Source organism: Mytilus edulis, chromosome 3 (genome assembly GCF_963676685.1).
Source record: "Mytilus edulis chromosome 3, xbMytEdul2.2, whole genome shotgun sequence".
NCBI classification, from domain to species: domain Eukaryota; kingdom Metazoa; phylum Mollusca; class Bivalvia; order Mytilida; family Mytilidae; genus Mytilus; species Mytilus edulis.
Genome location: NC_092346.1, coordinates 83,215,757 through 83,234,599, shown reverse-complemented (window position 1 = coordinate 83,234,599; position 18,843 = coordinate 83,215,757). Strand labels below are relative to the sequence as shown.

The following is an 18,843-nucleotide window of genomic DNA, read 5'->3' as shown; positions in this document are numbered from 1 at the left end:
ATGGTTCAGTGACCACTTGAAAAAAAAGTTCAGAATTTTTGTAATGTTGAATTCTCTCTTATTATAAGTAATAGGATAACTATATTTGGTATGTGCGTACCTTGCAAGGTCCTCATGCCCGGCAGACAGTTTTCACTTGACCTCGACCTCATTTCATGGATCAGTGAACAAGGTTAAGTTTTGGTGGTCAAGTCCATATCTCAGATACTATAAGCAATAGGGCTAGTATATTTGATGTATGGAAGGACTGGAAGGTGTACATGTCCAACTGTTAGATCTGTAAATTTGCTTTCGCAATTTTTTGGTTCTTCACTGTTTGGTTGATGTTTAGACGAGTTGTATATACATTATGTACACAGCCATGTATCACCATCATTGATGGCGATCCGATGGATACATCTGTTGTAGATTTGTCAATGACTCAGACGTACTTATATATATATAAATATATACAAATGAAAATAGGATAAGTTATTATGATAAGTTATTTGATTATGACAATAACTATTAGATTTTTATAGCGTGCACTTAACCCAAATTTGCGGTTTACATGTCGTCGAACTACATTAAAATCGTGATCAAATGTGTTCTTCCAATTTGGTAGTCAAGTCTATGTTATAAACTGTTCTCCGTTAAGCTTTATACGTACTGTTCAAAATTATTCTGAAATTTTTATAAGATTTCTATATCTGATAAATTTGACAAGTATAAAGAAATCAATTCAAAATCAAAAAGTGAAGTCAAAAACATATTAAAAAATGAAAATTTAACTTATACTATAACATATAAAATACTATTTATCAATGTATTCTATACAAATAAGTATTCTATACATATATGGCTCTATTTTGAAATTGCATTCAATATAAACTAGCCAAATTTATCACAGTTGTAGTGTTTGTCTATTTCAAAGCATTTATAATTAAATGACACGATGTTCAATTGTGATGTAATGTTACAACATGAAAAATCTTCTTATATTTATAGGAAAAAAGTTTGATTTTTTTCCACAAATTGACATGGTCATGGATGGTATTGCGCTCACATGTCTTTTGTCACCAGAAAATGTCTCTGTCACAATATACAGAACTCATTTAACTATTGTTGAATTGTAAAAGTATGAAAAAGTTCATTGTAAAATCTTCCAGATAGTAAAAGTTATTTGATATATAGAAAAAAATTAGATCTAACTTGCATAAGTATTCATGACTTTCAATTATCTATGTTAAACAATTGTTGCTGTTTATGTAATGAGTTTGTGCATTTTGAAATTTGTGTTATTGCTTTGTTATCAACGCTTTTGATATAGGTTTGCATAAAAAATAAATAAAATGCATAAATAAATTTGAAGAAAATATACGAATTAAGTATTTTACGTAGACAGAGAGTGATATTCACACCACAAGCGGTATCACTATCTGTAAGACTACACGAATGTGTTTTATATACACACAGACAATTCCAATAGAACACCACAGTTTCTCTGATCAACAAGGGGTCTTATTGCTAGACTCGGCGAATTCAACAAACTATGATATATGGCAATTTTGTATTGCTAACCTTTGCCGATTATATGGACATTTACAGTTTATTGCAGTTGCCCAATTTAATATTTCTGTTAAAATATGGATGTACATTTAAATCACGGTATTTGCACAACAATTATATTGTATAACAAAGACAGGTGATACAAAAGGAATAATCAAAATTCCTAATTCGAAGAAAAACCAACACACCACTGAAAAACAACGAAATGACTAAATAACAATCTGCAAAATCTGTATAGAGTCTGAAAACTGATAAAAGAGGGACGAAAGATACCAAAGGGACAGTCAAACTCATAAATCTAAAACAAACTGACAACGCCATGGCTAAAAATGAAAAAGACAAACAGAAAAACAATAGAACACATGACACAATATAGAAAACTAAAGAATAAACAACAAGACAAACGAGAACTTTCAAAAACAGGGGATGATCTAAGGGTGCCAGAAAGGAAGGCAGATTATGTACCACATGTAGCGATATAAATGTTAGAGAGACAGGCATTTATGTTCATCTCTGTCCTCGATAAGATTATGGTATGGAGAGAAAAAATGGATGATGTAGTTTTTGTCACGTTTAACATTCAGGCTATGGTATGGAGAGAAAAAAATGGATGATGTTTTTGTCACGTTTAACATTCAGGCTATGGTATGGAGAGATAAAAAATGGATGATGTAGTTTTTGTCACGTTTAACATTCAGGCTATGGTATGGAGAGATCAAAAATGGATGATGTAGTTTTTGTCATGTTTAACATTCAGGCTATGGTATGGAGAGAAAAACATGAATGCTGTAGTTTTTGTAACGTTTAACATTCAGGCGTATTTTGGGTCAGCTGGTTTGAAAGATGTAGGAAAATAGCAGCCAGTAACAGTAAAACCTCATCTGACCAACTAAACGAACCCTTTTGAAATATCTAAATCATGGAAATATACATAAAAAAGAAATGGTATTCTAGTATGCCCTCTCAACCCTCCGAACCCTGGGCTTTTTAACCATTTTGAAATTTGTGAGGTATAAATTCAAAGGCATATATATACATTATTATACTGATCATTTTGTATTTCAAACTACAGCTTTCAGTAAGCGATCTTGTTGATGCAGTGTGAATTGAAACAAAACCCAGATTGTCAAGAGCGCCAATGAGTGTCTCCCTCGCCTTGTTTACTGCTTTTCATTTAAAATAAAACGAATGCGTTTGACGGGTAGACAATTCTAGCAAATATACATTTGTCTGATAGAGGAAATTCTGTATAAACAAATGATATGATTTTATCAAGTACGATTTGTATTTATGGAGCCTGTACTATTGATCAGGTACGAAAAAGAAATAAACGAGCACCTTTACCAATACCATTTACGGTGTAAATAGAACAAATTGATTGAGAAAGTTGCAAATGATACCAGCTATCTAAATTTACAATCAGATTGAATCATTGAATAATAATTCAAAAGCATATATATATATACAATTCCGTTGCTTATTTGCATAGATTATAGTTCTGCTTATGTTTTAAATGATATTTTTTGTTCCCCTCCAGCTAGAGTTCGCGAGAAGTGTCAGTTCTCAGGATTTTACCACCAAAATTTTGCATAGGACTGACACAATTTTAGTATTTTTCAATAGATTAATAGTGAGAACCAGCAAATTTTCTTCAAGGACCACAAGGTGAAAAAAGATTTCGCGAACTCTGCCCCTCATAGGACATTGATCTGGTGATTAAAACCATTCTGACCCTTTCCTTTCCACTGCGCACCAATCCATTCAATAGCACTTCACTCAACTATACTACATTCCGTTCCGTTCCTTTCTATTATATTCTATTTTATTACGTTATATCCAGTTCCATTTCATTGCATTCTCATTGCATTTAACTCAACTCCACTTAAATCTGTTCCATACCATTCACTGAATGACATTTCATTACGTTTCACTTCACGTACTCCATTCCCATTCCAATTTCCAAATTATTTCATTTCAATTCCAGTCCATTCCCATTCCCATTCAAGTCCATTCTCACTCTTTTTCCATTCCCATGTTATTTCCATTACATTTCAATTCCATTTTCGTATCTAATTTATCTTATTTAATTCTGTTCCCATTCATTATACTTCACTCCACTCCAATTCAAGTGTCTCTTCACTGTTTTATCCTATTCCTATTTTCTTATTTTTCTTACAAGTTCATTTTCATTTTGTTTCCAATACTACAATTTTCATGTATGCTTTTTTTCAATATGGCCTTTTTTTAATGTATTGTGCATCATAACAACTATCAACAATTTATAGATAAAGAGTGAGAGAATAATGGCAAAATGCGTCATCAGATATTGCACTTAAGTAATACAAAACCTTGAAACAGATATTTAAATTCATTTGATAAGGTTATTATTACGTAAACTTCGCTACAACTCAACTGATTTTCTGAAAACTACAAAATAGGGATGTTGGCTACTTTCCAACTTCCCAATTCATTGTAAACTATTAAAGGTAAGACATAGTACGATAGTCTTGGGTTTTCAAAAAGTCAATATCTGCGTTTCGGTATCATGGTTATTGATCTATAAGTATTGATAACACTGTTATACTGAGAATAGACGACATGCAGGTAAATTGAACATTTTGTATGTTACATTTTATAAAGGAGTAGGTCCGGTAAGGACTCATTTTGGCCTCAAATTTCAGTTTCATCTGACGAAAGATGATGACCACTTTTTAAACACTTAAGTGTCTATTTCACTTGATTCAATTAGTTTTTGTGAAAGATTTTTTACTAATTTAGTCATTAAAAACGACCCGATATAAGCTCAAATTTGAAAAATCTCTCAAATATGCCAAAAAACGTCACTTTTCTGATGGTTTTTGTCAAAAATGAAAGTGGCCGCATCCGTGTTCATCCACAACCTTTATATATGTTATGTATTATCATAAAATACAACTTACATTTCAATATTAAGGATGAACACGAATGCGGCCACTTTCGTTTTACACGAAAACCGTCTAAAATTTAACTAAAATGATAGAATTTTGAAGATTTCAGTAATTTAGCATGACTTAATGGTGCTACAACCCGATATATGTGCATTGGATTGTGAAAAACAGCCCATATTTATGTAGCAGAAGCATTCAACTGTCCAATAATTAACTAAAAGTTTACATTTTAACAATTTTGTAAAACTGTTATATTTTGGGGCCAAAAAGGGGTCTTACCGGACCTACTCCTTTAAGGTCTTTCCCATCGTGGGGAAAGACCTCATTGTTTATCTAATAGTATTTTGTCTTCACACATTTTATGTTTTATTGATGTTACAATGACCAAATTTGGACCATCGATAGACATTATCATGAAGTATTACCAGATAAACCTATGTAGGAACTTATGTTAATCTGGTAGAAGTCATGTCCCTTCTGTTGTTTTTTTCCGACAGGTCCTGTCCTCCCCCTATTTCGTTGTAAAAATGGAAATTTAAAACCTCATTTTCCAAGAAGGGTTCGGTCATTAAGTGTAAAAATTAAAACGTCAAAAACAACAATTGAAAGTTTTTACAGTGTACATTTTTCAAATGAAATTTCCCTCTCGTGAACTTTGTTAGGTATGGTCATTCAGTGCAAAAACAAATGTCTTCGAAGGTAAAGTGGTTTTCGTATATCAAATGAAAGGTTGTAAAAAGATTTGTTTTGAGTGCCAATCAGACAACCTCCACCAAAGTCACAATTTATAAAAGAAAAAAAAATATAGGTCAAAGTACGATCTGCAACACCTCGGAGCACTGGGTCACCCCATACAGTAAACTATAATGGGCTCCAGAATTTGCTATTGTAAAACCATTCAAACGGGAAAACCAACGGTTTAATCTATATACAAACGAAAAACAGTTATGAACCACATCAACAAACGACAACTACTGAACACAAGGTTCCTGACTTATGACAGGTGCAAACAAATACAACGGGTTTAATAGTTTTGATTGGTACCAACCTTCACCCTTACCCGGAACAATAGTGTAACATCACAACAAAGAAAGACACACTATAAAACATCAATTGAAATGGCTTAACTCAATCAAAAGACATATTGACTCAAATGAACATACACTGAACGAATAAAGCCGATCTATGATACAATGTAAATACAAAATAAAAAAATAAAAAAAATAAAGGCAACAGTAGTATATCGCTGTTGGATGTTAAATAATTTACCTTTTATCATACTCTTGAACAAATAACCTTGTTACCAAATAGAATAATGTACACAGATAAAAGAAAATAATTATGTTATAAGGTAAACAGTATAGACGAAAAACAGATATATTTTTACAAAATAAATAATTTTGTTGTTCATAGTACGAAAAACAGAAGTGAAAGTTTATAGTCAAACTAAACACTTATCAAACTTTGTTTATATTAAGAATAGAGAGACCAGGTAAGTTATACTTTCATTTGTCATATAATTGTAGAAAATAATGGTATAATTGTACCCTTTGATCAAACTAATTTGTACAAAAAATATATAAATTAAAATTGAAGAATTGTCTCAGACGTGTGATATGACTTTTGTTATCAACTGCTTCCGGTATATATTAACTGCTTCTGGTTTATATCAACTGCTGTAGGAAAATATCACATGCCTTTCTTTTACCTTAGTTCTTGTTTGTATGTCTTCTGATGAAGTAAATGCATATGATTAAAAGACCTTTCCGTTCAGGGGTGAACATTTAAAGGACTGAATTTTCGACTCCCCTATGACACCAATTGCAAGTATGGTCTTCAGAAACTATGATAACACCATGTTATTTTTCATATCAGACCCCTTATCAGCCAATGGTCCTAAATATCGTAACATAGCTATAATTTGTATAATGTCAATTTCATCATGGAACACTATCTCAAGAATCAGAGTTTCTTTAAGGGGTGAAAATAAGTTTGACATTTGTGTTACGATTTAAAAAGCTATCAATGTCGTTTAAAAACAATATTAGGTCAATGTCATAAAAATATAAACTTATTTGTACTCGGCGGTAGAACCTTACTCTTCCCTAGTTTCTCAGCCTCATACAAAAGTTTAGATTTCTCTTTCATTGATATAATATTGTGTTTGTACACGTAAGGTTTTTCAACGCAAATTATTATAGAAATTTGTTTTGCATGTTCACGTATAACATTGCGGTTTTTATCCAACGCAATCATACTAGGTTTGGATTTTTTTTGTCAATTTGGACTTGTTTATATTTTTTCGTTTGACTTTGTATTTATATATTTGCCTTCTGGTTTATACAATCCGTTCATTATATATTTGCCTTCTGGTTTATACAATCCGTTCATCCTATGTTTTGTTTTTTTCAAAAGTGTACCCAAAATTGAGGTAAACTATATAGCCTTCCAAATACCATTTTTAATATCACGAAATAATATATTTAGGTACTACTGACAGTGTTAAGCCCCACAGGTTCTTCATGATATAGCTGAATCTATAATTTGAAATTTTATTAATATCATTAATATTTGGTTGATAGTTTTGGAATATTTTTCTTAAATATAACCATATTTATACGACTGCAAGGATTGTTTGCGTCGTATAATGCTTTGATGTCGTCGTCATCGTCGTCGCGTCCGAAACACACATTTGGTTTCCTGACAATAATTTGTTTGTAAGTGTATGGATATTTCTGTACTACAAGAAACCATACCACAAAAGGAAAGCTGAATTGAGTTTTGGGGTAATTACTCCAAGGAGGGTTCAAACAATTTTTGGGGGGGATTTTTTTTTCATAATTTTTATTTATTTCCTTTAAATTTTCCAATTTTACAGTGATTATTTCTGATTTATATATAAAAGCAAAAAGTACTGATATAACAGAAGATACGCACCAAACAAGAAGTGTAAATTATTACAAAATTAAGTATTGTGCAATAGCACAGTTATGCTCAATACAAGAAATCTTAGATTGTACAGTTTTGTGCAATAGCAAGAAATCTTCAATTGCACAGTAAAGCGCAATATTAAGAAATATCAAATTGCGCAGTAATGTGCAATAGCAAGAAATATCCAATTGCAAAGTATTACGCAATATCAAGAAATCAATACTGCAGAATTAACAGTATTGCGCAATAGCACAGTATTTCACAATATCACATTATTCACCAATAGCAAGAAATCATGTGATCTTAACCCATTTCATTGTTTTAAGATCTTTCACCACATTTATTTTTTGTCATAAACATATATGATGTAAACAAAATTGATCACAATCCAAATTCAGACAGTATCAAGACTGAATGTTGTGTCCAAACTTGCACAACTGTTCTTGGTTTGGCATCTTTGGTCATATCAAGCTGCACTCGGCGAATCATTTTATTTATTATGTTGTACTATTCCACAATGCCATTTTCTTCTCAGTGACTCTGACGTATACTGCCACTGACTTTATTTGTGCATCATGTTGTGAACAGCGTGCGAGAGCCACTGGTGTTCCAGAAACTACTTACCCCTCTGGAGTTCATCTAATCTATTTTCCGCCTTTCATCAGACACAAATTGTCACTTTCTAACACTCAAAGTGTAATTCGTTTACATTAAAAAATGTTATTCCTTGAAACTATTCTGCATATTTAAAAAATAAAATACCAACAATCAATTCTAATGTATTAAATTGTAAATGGACTAACACGTGATTACGTAGCAATGCTAAATATTGATAATGTGCAACACCACAACTTACGATATGCTATTTGACCAAATACATTTTTTTTTATAAAAAAAAACCTTTTCATTATTCTGCAACCAAAGTATGGAATAATTTACCACTCGAAATAAAAAAATGTCGTAATGAGGAATTATTTAAGAAACATTGTTATAATCATTTTCTTGAAAATTATATGCTAGTAAAATAATTTGTTTTGTTTTTTATTTTGTTGTAAGAATAAGAAAATTAAACAAACTTTATTAAATATTGCCATTTGTATATTTGTATATTTGAATAATTGAGTTGTGTATATACTAGTAATATATATTGTAATATATATTGTATTTTAATGTATGAATGTATGAATGTATGAATATTAACTGTATGAATGTATGAATGTATGAATATTAACTGTATGCATGTATTTTGTTTGAGTGCCTCAATGAAAATTAGACTAGTTCTAATTAAGTTATCCTCTTTAAATAAAGAATTTATTATTATACTATTATTATTATACAAACTAAGTCAGATTCCTTATTTAGTATTTACTTATTTTGAAATTGAAAAAGGAAGAAAACAAAAAGCATTCCAACCATATGTATATATCACACTTTTAAGTGGAAATAAAAAGTAGAATAATTTATTTTTTTTACTAAACTCCGATGAAATTTCAGAAAGGAACGTCCCTAATCAAATGGCAAATTCAAAAGCTCAAGCACATCAATAGAATGGATAACAACTGCCATATTCCTGACTTGGTACAGGCAAATTGACCACTTAACATTTAAAATACGAATAATAAGATTGAGAATGGAAATGGGGAATGTGTCAAAGAGACAACACCCCGACCAAATAAAAAACAACAGCAGAAAGACTTTTCCAGGATTTACACGTACCATATATGTACTTGATGGCTTTAATCGCCTAACCTGATTTTTGTTTTATTTTCAGATAGTGGACACGATAATTTCCTGAGATGGCGCAACGGTAAGAAAATAAAAACAATGGTCAAAAACACTGGTTTCTTGAAATGTTGACGTGAGACCAAATGTTAAAATATGTTATGAGAACATTTGTAGTAACTTTGCTCAGCTGGTATTTTACAATAATGCATTGGTATTGGAAAGTGACAATCGAGAATCGACTGTTGTTTGATTAAATATAGCTTTGTCATGATATCTTATAAAACTGTGGGTCTATAGTCTTTCAGATGCACAATTTTAAAGCGTTAGCAGTGATTTAAAATTTCGTTTTAAGAAAAATATATGTTTTTGTATTTCACGAAAAACAAATCGGTAATTGTTTATTGGAAAAGGATTCGATAGGTCTATTTGGTAGATTGAACATCGATACAATTCAGTGTGCAATTTTTAAAACTAATTCATACACGTTTTCTTTATTTTCAACACTTTGCACTCAATAATGTCCTTTTTGTAACCGGTTTCTATAATACGAATGTACGAATTTTTGTTTTTCGAATTTCATTGACAATATAAATAATAACAATATTCCTTATCGCTATTTTTCCGCCATTACTGGATATCACGCAGGTTCCAGTAAAATTTTGACGTCATAAAACAAAATATCTGACGCCACAATGGAAAAGTGATTGATGTTGACGTCAAAAGTTCAAGCGGCCGGGTCAGCCGGGAATAGCGATAAGGTGTATTGGATGGCCAGAGATATTTTCATTTTTATTTTGTATTCATTCTTATTTTTAATCTCACCATGCAGTAAAAGGGTACACCGATATACAAGTGAATAAAACCAATCTGAATACATGTTTTTTTTTTATAATTGAAGAAAAAAATACTTCACGGAAACCTACGTTTCATTTCGTGATCGTTTAGAGATCCATATCCTGCCACCATTTTTAGAATCATGAAAAGACAATCAGAAAGTGAAACCATATCGATATTCTGATCAATTATTTTCGACTTTCTAATTGTTTAATTGTATTATAGCTTAGACTCATCGTATAGAGGACAAAGAGGAGGAAGAGGTACTGGAAGGGGTAGAGGTTATGGAAGAGGAAGAGGGTATCAATCACGAAGCGAATCTGATTGCCGGTAAGTATCTGGACAAAAGATTTAAATTGTTTAGACTACAAATCAAATAAACTCTAAGTTGCTTACATACCTACATGATCTTACATCTACGTTAGATCATGCTCTGGTGGATAGTTGTTTCACTGATTATCACGCCACATTTTATAAGTTTTGCATTTAAATGATATTCCAAACTCATAAAAAACTTAGTCAAAACAGTCATGAATAAATATACTTATTATTCTTATAATGTTGTGTGTAATTTCTCACCTTCATAATACTGCATTTAATTGTAACATCGTGCATTTGTCTGATGTGGCAAAAAGTTCAACATCAGGAGATCTGCATATGTGTGACATGATTTACGTCAATTTTTCACAAAATTACCAACAGTCGGAGATTCATTTTGCATGTGAAATATACAATGAAAGTTAAAAAGGTATCCATTTTCATTGAAATCTGTTTGACTTACTTACCAAACAACTTTCGCAAAACTTCAAGCACTCGTCTTCCACTTTTTCTAATCTGCCTACAATTTTTTCGATATTCATATTTGGAGATGTCGAACTTATTGTCTGACTATGTTAACTTCAAAAAATAACATAAGTGTTTTATCAAATATACTATTATTTTCAGCGGCAACTTATCAAGACTCATCACTTGATATAAACTAGTTATCAGAAACTGGTTATTGGTATAAATAAATATTAATAAAAAAAAATAACCAAAAAAACCCAAATGTTTTACGAAACTCTGATACACAAGTTTACAATCAAAACATATTTACATAAATAGTAAGCATATACGACATGATTTTGTTTACAGTTTTCTTTGCACAGTAAAGAGATAAGCAGCAATTCATACTGTGTTTTTTTCATAACACAAATGGACTGCTGTTACATTTTCTATTTTATATACTAACCAAAAAACTAACTATTTGATTAACACAATATGAGTTGCAATTAACTATTCAAGAGAGATACTCCGCTATTATTTAACCAATTTTTTGCAGAGAAACCCGTTATAGAATTTAGCTAAAAGGGATTATATTAGTTTCAGTTCTTACAAAATAATGTAATATTTAAATTACATAAAACCATACAGCAAACAATGGTTGTTTTCCATATGTTAAGATTATAAACTTTTTCAGGCGACCCAATAGCAGTTCCATTGGATCAGGAAGGAAAAGTTGGCGGCTTTTGTTTGGATTCAGGAGGCTTACAGAGTTGAAAGATAAGGAATCAAACGAAATTCTTCTTCACTGTACTTCAAACAAGGACTCTCTGGAAGATGCCTTTAATGAAACGGACCACGACGAAGAGATGTTTCGCCTTATTTTGAGATGCTGTGCTAAAGCATGTCAGTGTGAATCATTATCACAAAAGCTGTTGGAGTTTCTTGTAATATTAGAAGATTCCAAATTCCTAAAAGCAACGCTTACTGACTATATGATTAGACTTCAGAATCTACCTTCATCAGAAATTGAGTTACATGAAGACAGACTATTAGACATAATGATGATTTTCACCCAATTGAAAATGAGAGTTCCTCATGCAATGTTGCTTTCTTTAGGAGTATTAGCTATGTTAGAGGGAGTTCTCCAAGCAGTCGAAAATGAATGTGGTGGTGTAAGTTATAAACTTGCTGCTGCCTTCAAAGAATGGAAGGAAACAAAACAAATTGTTGTTAAGCAGAATGCATCGAAACAAAATAAGCGATATATGCCTATTGCTGAAGATGAGTGGCTGCCACCAGAAAACTTTAGAGACATTCCAGTCTTTCCCGAATCAGTTGACATTAATGTACAAGATATGCCGTTCTTACGCCGCAACAAAGTTGAGGGTCGTTATCTTGACTTGAATCACTATTTAGATGTACAGTTCCGTTTATTAAGGGAGGATTTTATTGCTCCACTTAGGGAAGGTGTCAAAGAATATATAGAAGCTGTAAGTACTAATGGAAAAACGACGAGGTTGCAAGATGTAAGAATATACACAGATGTCCAAATAGTTAGTCCAACTTGTAGTAACTTAGGATTATGTCAACGTGTCACCTTCTTGTGTCCTGGTTTTCATCGTATACGATGGGAGTCAAGCAAGAGACTTATTTTTGGTTCATTGGTTGTTTTATCCGCAGATAAATTTGAAACGTTCTTTTTTGCTACTGTTGCAAACCGTGATTTAAAAGATGTTAGAAAGGGACTGGTTGACCTTCAGTTTGAGTGTGATTCACAGAGGTTAACATCTGTTCCTCAAGGAACCATCTTCGTCATGGCAGAGACAAGTGCATATTTTGAAGCATATCGACACGTACTGCTTGGCCTTCAGAACATGAAAGAAGGAGACTTGCCTTTTGAGAAATATATTGTACATTGTGAAGTGAATGTTCAGCCACCAGCCTATCTTTGTCGACAGCCATCTGCTCGGATGGATCTGCGTCCTTTGGTTGATGAAGATATGTGGTTGAGAGACGAAAGTCACCAACCTGGCCGACGCGTACAAGATGCTTCAAAGCCCGTATATACATTCAGTGCTAGGGCCAACATGGCGAATAATATCAAAGTTACAGATGAAAGATATTGGCCAGATCCCGAGCTATTACACCTGGACAATTCCCAGTTCGATGCCGTTCGCACAGCTCTTTCAAAGGAATTTGTTATCATCCAAGGACCACCAGGTACCGGAAAGACATATATTGGACTAAAGATAGTAAGAGCATTGCTCCACAACAAGTCACTGTGGACTACAGACCCCATTACAAGAGAACATAACAACAAGCCGCTTTTAGTCGTGTGTTATACAAATCATGCTCTTGATCAGTTTTTAGAAGGAATTATTAACTTTTACAAAGGTGATGTCTTGCGCTTAGGTGGGCGAAGCTCTAGTGAGATAATGAAAAATTATAGCATCGCCAATAAACGTGAAACACTGAGAAGAAACCGGAGTATACCTAGAGCCATCTATAAAGAAAGAACTGAAACAAGATTAAGAGTAAAAGCCCTTAGAACTAGTATCAATTTACTAGCAGCGAGAATAGAAAGTGCAAAAATGAATATATTACACGAAGAATGTCTTCAAGCAATTATTAGCCAAAAACATTTCAGAAATTTGATTAGGGGATATGAACTTGTTAAGCTGCAAGACAACACCAGAGACTTTCGGAACGCCAAAAAACGAAAGGAATGTGCTTTAATTGAATGGCTAGGATACGCACAATTGTTACAACAAAACACTAAAGAAAGGATAAGCAAAGACAGAGAAACAACAACCGAAGACGATTTAGTAAACGTTATCAATGAAATTGATGCAGAAACGCAGCAAAGGCAAACAGATGCTTACGACGACGAGCACAACGTCAATGAAAACGAGGCTATTGCAGAAGTAACCAATAGTCTTTCCAGCTTAGGAATCGGTGAGAATACTGTTGCTATTAATGTATCTGAAATGGACGACGATGACGCTATTAATCCTGAAATGTCTTTTCGTTCAAAGAATAATTCAAATGAATGGGAAATTCAGGGTCAACAAAAGAGAAGCATGAAGAAAAATCTTAAACAACAACTTCGTTCTAATGATTCTATGAATGATGCAGAAGTTTCACAAATCCGTGATATTTGGAATTTGTCTTCAGAAAATAAATGGCGGCTTTATCGACATTGGATTTTTCAGTACTGTAACATTATTCATAGAAAAATCGATCAAAATGAAGAGGAATTTAAGAATGCATGCAAAGCTCATTTAGAAATACAGATGCAAGAAGATAAAGATATAATGAAACACGCCACTGTAATCGGCATGACAACTACATGCGCAGCAAAATACCAACCAGTACTTAAAGAACTTGGACCAAGAATAATAGTAGTAGAGGAGGCGGCAGAGGTTCTTGAGGCTCATGTGATAACTACTTTGAGCAAACAATGTGAACATTTGATTTTAATTGGCGACCATCAACAACTTAAGCCTAACCCAACAGTGTATAAACTTGCACAAAATTTTAACCTTGATTTGTCTTTATTTGAAAGAATGATAAAGAACAAACTCGAATATAATTGTCTCCAACAACAGCATCGCATGCGTCCAGAAATAGCAAAAATCATGAAAATTATATATCCAAGTTTGTTGAATCACGAAATTGTTCATACATATGAGGATATAAAGGGTGTTTCAAAAAATGTATTTTTCGTCGACCATTCTGAAAAAGAGTCTTCAGAGGAAGAATCCAGAAGCCGCTCTAACCAACATGAGGCCGAATATATCGCCGGACTTTGTAAGTACTTACTATTACAAGGTTATTCTTCCTATCAAATTACAGTTTTGACCTTGTACTCAGGACAACTTTTTTGTCTTAAACAAAAAATGCCAAAGTCAATTTTTGATGGTGTCAAAATAACAGTAGTCGATAATTTCCAAGGAGAGGAAAACGATATCATAATTTTGTCCTTAGTCCGGAGCAATGCAGAAGATAACATTGGTTTTCTTAGTATTGAAAACAGGGTATGCGTAGCATTATCTCGTGCAAAAAAGGGATTTTATGTTATTGGAAATTTTGAAATGCTAGCACGAAAAAATCAATTATGGAAGTCCATTATAAACCTTGCTAAAGATGATGAGTTTATTAGTGAAGGTCTGACGCTATACTGCCAAAATCATCCTAATGATAAAGGAATATACGCAAAGTTAGGGAGCGACTTTAAGAAAGCACCAGAAGGAGGTTGCATGAAACCCTGTGATGTACGTCTCAGATGTGGTCATACTTGTACAAGAGCTTGTCATGTAAGCGACAGGAAACATGAACAATTCAAATGTATGAAACCTTGCGTTAAAAAAGCATGTAATTTAGGACACCGATGTCAAGGCCGATGTAGTCACAAATGCCCTCCATGCATGTCTCTTATCGATAAAACGTTACCAATATGTGGACATATTCAAAATGTTCCATGTTCTATGGATCCCTTAAAATGGAGTTGCACAGATAAATGTCAGAAAATTTTAAAATGCAATCACCTATGTGAAAACCTTTGTGGGGAAAGTCATACAGACAGATGTCAAGTTTTAGTCAAAAAGGACTGGTCATGTGGACATTCTGCAAAAATCGAGTGTTACATGTCTAATATGCAATGTCCGTCAATTTGCAAAAGTGAAATTGGTTGTGGTCATTTATGCAAAGGAACGTGTGGCCAGTGCTTCCAAGGAAGGCTTCATAAAGCCTGCAAACAGAGATGTAATCATACACTGCTTTGTGAACACCCGTGCAAGAACTACTGTTCAAATTGTCCTCCGTGTATTCTTAAGTGTGAAAATCGGTGTATTCACAGCAATTGTCAGAAAACTTGCGGCGAACTTTGTATACAGTGTATCGAGAAATGTGAATGGCAATGTCCACACTTTCGCTGTACCAAATTGTGCAGCCAGCCATGTGATAGACCAAGATGTTATCACCGATGTAGTTGTCTATTAAGATGTGGTCATCGGTGTATTGGAGTTTGTGGCGAGCCCTGTCTAACTTTATGCAAAATATGCAACAAAGATCAGTTAACCAAAATATTTTCGGGATTAGACGACAAACCTTATGCGCTTTTTGTTCAGTTGGAAGACTGTTCTCATATTTTTGAAGTAGATTGGCTTGATAAATGGATGGACAATGATAGCCAGACTCGTGAAATAAAAACACCGGTAAAGTTGAAAGAGTGTCCAAAATGCAATAAGCCAATTAGACGAAATGTTAGATACGGTAACCTGATAAAGCATACTTTGAAAGACATTGAAACTGTAAAACAAAAATTAGAGCAAAGAAAATCCGAGCTAGAGTATTCCGCGCTGCGAAAATCTAGATCATTAGTTTCATCTGACCGCAGGATATTCAATGAACTTTACTCTAGAAATCAGATATCATCCCAAAATAAGTTTGCAGCTGTAGAAAATCAGATAAGATTTTTAATAACTTTATCAGAAATTAAAGAGAAATATCAAAACGAAGTTGTTAAATCAAGAACTGGGGGGATAGAGTTATTAAATGCATTGCAACAAATAGATGAGTTGCATGATTTCATCATCAAAGATCGAAGCTACTTCACTATCCAGGAGACAGATGATATATTGAGAGAAATAGAAAAATTCAATCTTTTACTGAAATATTCACTTCTCAAAGAGTGGAAATTAAAATCTGACGTTAAAATGGACGCATCCTTTGATGTAAATCTAAGAAGAGTGGCGAGATACCTGACAGATGGAAATCCACTTATCGATCGGAGAAAGGTCTTTGTTACTAAATTTCTCAAGGTCATTGAAGACCTCGTACCTCGATTAGGTCTTGGTTTATCGGACGGAGTGAGAACAGTATTGGTAAATACAAAGCAGCTGTTTAAAGGTTATTGGTACAAATGTAAAAACGGTATGTAACATTAGTATACAAACATATACTTTTATACACTATTAAGTATAGTGCATGTTTTTCCTGTTACTGATTAAGATTTCACGAGCTGATTTTCCTTCTTACTGCTTTTTCAATTCTATCGTGAACCTTTCAGTTAAAAAAAATATCATATAATTGACATGTTGTATGCGTTAGAAAAATGCGCTACTTTGCTTCTTGTTGTGGTTGAATGCAAAATTAAAAAGGTCATCTTTATTGCAGTTCGCATATACCTTTGAAAGAAGTATGGCTACTGGAAATTAAAAAAAATTAGGAAAACAAATGTTTTTTTTTTTTGGTATTTTCATTAACATTAATAAGTATATTCATTTTGCATATATATATATATACAGTACAAGAATTTAGATTGAATTCCAATAAGAGGAGATGCGGGGAATTAAGTCAATGAAAGCAATACAGCGACATAAAACTAAAATGCTTCTAGAGGTCACATACTGACATGTGTCTATAAAATATATCAAGGTCTATCTCGTTCAGAGCTTTTATACAAGTAACGTTTATGATTTGGTGTGTTTGGATTCCAATAGTTAATAAGTGATTGTTCTTAAGATTGATATTAAAAATCATTACAACAAATTTGAAATACATCACCGAAGATCAAAGTTTAAATAGCTAACAATAAAAACACACTAAAAAAACCGACAAATACGTTTGAACACTATATTTGACTCATACAACCAAAATTTAGTATATTTATCTTAATAATAAACATATATGTGGAAGAATAGATAAACAATTTATCTATTTTCACCATTGATTATGTTATATCACAGCAACATCTCTATTTCGACTGATGTATAATAAAAACACACTTTACGCTATTCGAAAACTATAAAGCCCTAGCAATAAATATCAAGATAGGGGATCAGTTAGTTTTAGATATAATAAACTAGTTCAAATAAAGTAACCAGAGTTTCTCCCGTTTTAAAACTCTTTTTTATGTTTTGTTCATATTTCTCAATTTTTACGGTTTTTGCTTGGTAGTCTGGACTGTTCTTTGTATAAATTTATTTTTCGTTTCTGTTGACCTTGTTATTATTTGTTTTTCGCCAACTTATTTATTTATTATGCTATCTAGAGTTTAGACATTTTTAACATTGTACAATATTTAGTTAGCCGACCATATTAAATGACCTCTTTTTCTGGAAGCCAACTTGTGCTTATAGTTTTTCCCTCTCCCGTAGGGCATGTAAGTTAGCCCCTGTCTCAATCTGTTTGAAATATTGATAAATCGTGATTTGGATATGTGTATAAAGCGATCAGAGGTTAAAATTTTAATTAGATATATATTTCATATAAATTATTAACTTTACTCGAATGCGTTTGTGGTATAGTTAATAATATAGTAATTTGGTTTTTTCGATTCTGACTGGAAAAGGCGAAAGAAGCAGACTTTAACAAACAAAAACATATGGACTGTTTATATTCGTTACATGTATGAATAATATAGCAAAGACAACTATTTTCCCTTATTAGGTCATGTGTATGCAATCGATGCCAGTGCAGGCGAAACTGAAGGAAGCATTTGTCCAGAATGCAAAACGACCATTGGTGGAAGGATCCATCGATTGAGAGAAAGAACGGAAACGAGTTTGTAATAAAAATGGATTGCTACTCTCCTTTATGTTTCGACTCATGCTGAAAAGAACAGAGAAATTATACGTTGTTTTGGCTGAGAAGGGGAATTCAGCTTTAGGCATGTCTATCGTTGTGTAAAAAACCAGATTTCTGCGTCAATTTCTTTTGAATTTTAATGGCTGGATAATGTTTTCATGTAAAGGTGGTATGGGTGTCTTTCGCCATCTTGGATTGTAAAAAACAGAGAATCTAAGGTCCAGATTTTCAATCAAGTTAGCAAACTTTAATGCAGGAATGCAGATAACTAATATGAATATGCATTTAAAAGAACAAATTTATAAGATAACAACTTATAAATATTAATAGTTTTACAAGTGTTGATTATTTCTGCTAGATTTTTAAGGGCATACTAAATGTATATAGTTACAGGGGAGGTAATGACGTTGCTAACGTAATTTGTTATTTTTGCGAACTTGCAAATGCAATTTTGTAAAATAATTTTGAAGGTTAAAAAAAGTACTGCTCATTGTATGATTTATGGAGAATTGGGTAGAATACC

At 32.7% G+C, this 18,843-nt stretch overlaps 1 protein-coding gene across 2 annotated transcripts; it reads left to right on the top strand.

Moving 5' to 3' along the window:
• Window positions 1-3,884: 3,884 nt before the first annotated feature.
• Window positions 3,885-18,320, top strand: LOC139517617 (NFX1-type zinc finger-containing protein 1-like). 2 transcript variants are annotated; one of them, XM_071308858.1, is made up of 5 exons: window positions 3,885-4,034; window positions 9,178-9,213; window positions 10,191-10,295; window positions 11,425-16,664; window positions 18,183-18,320. In XM_071308858.1, exons 2-5 carry the CDS (start codon window positions 9,203-9,205, stop codon window positions 18,302-18,304), a joined length of 5,478 nt encoding a protein of 1,825 aa, XP_071164959.1. In that variant the 5' UTR covers window positions 3,885-4,034; window positions 9,178-9,202; the 3' UTR covers window positions 18,305-18,320. The 2 variants fall into 2 exon arrangements, with proteins under 2 accessions (XP_071164959.1, XP_071164957.1); XM_071308856.1 differs by having other exon boundaries at window positions 4,010-4,152.
• Window positions 18,321-18,843: the final 523 nt, after the last annotated feature.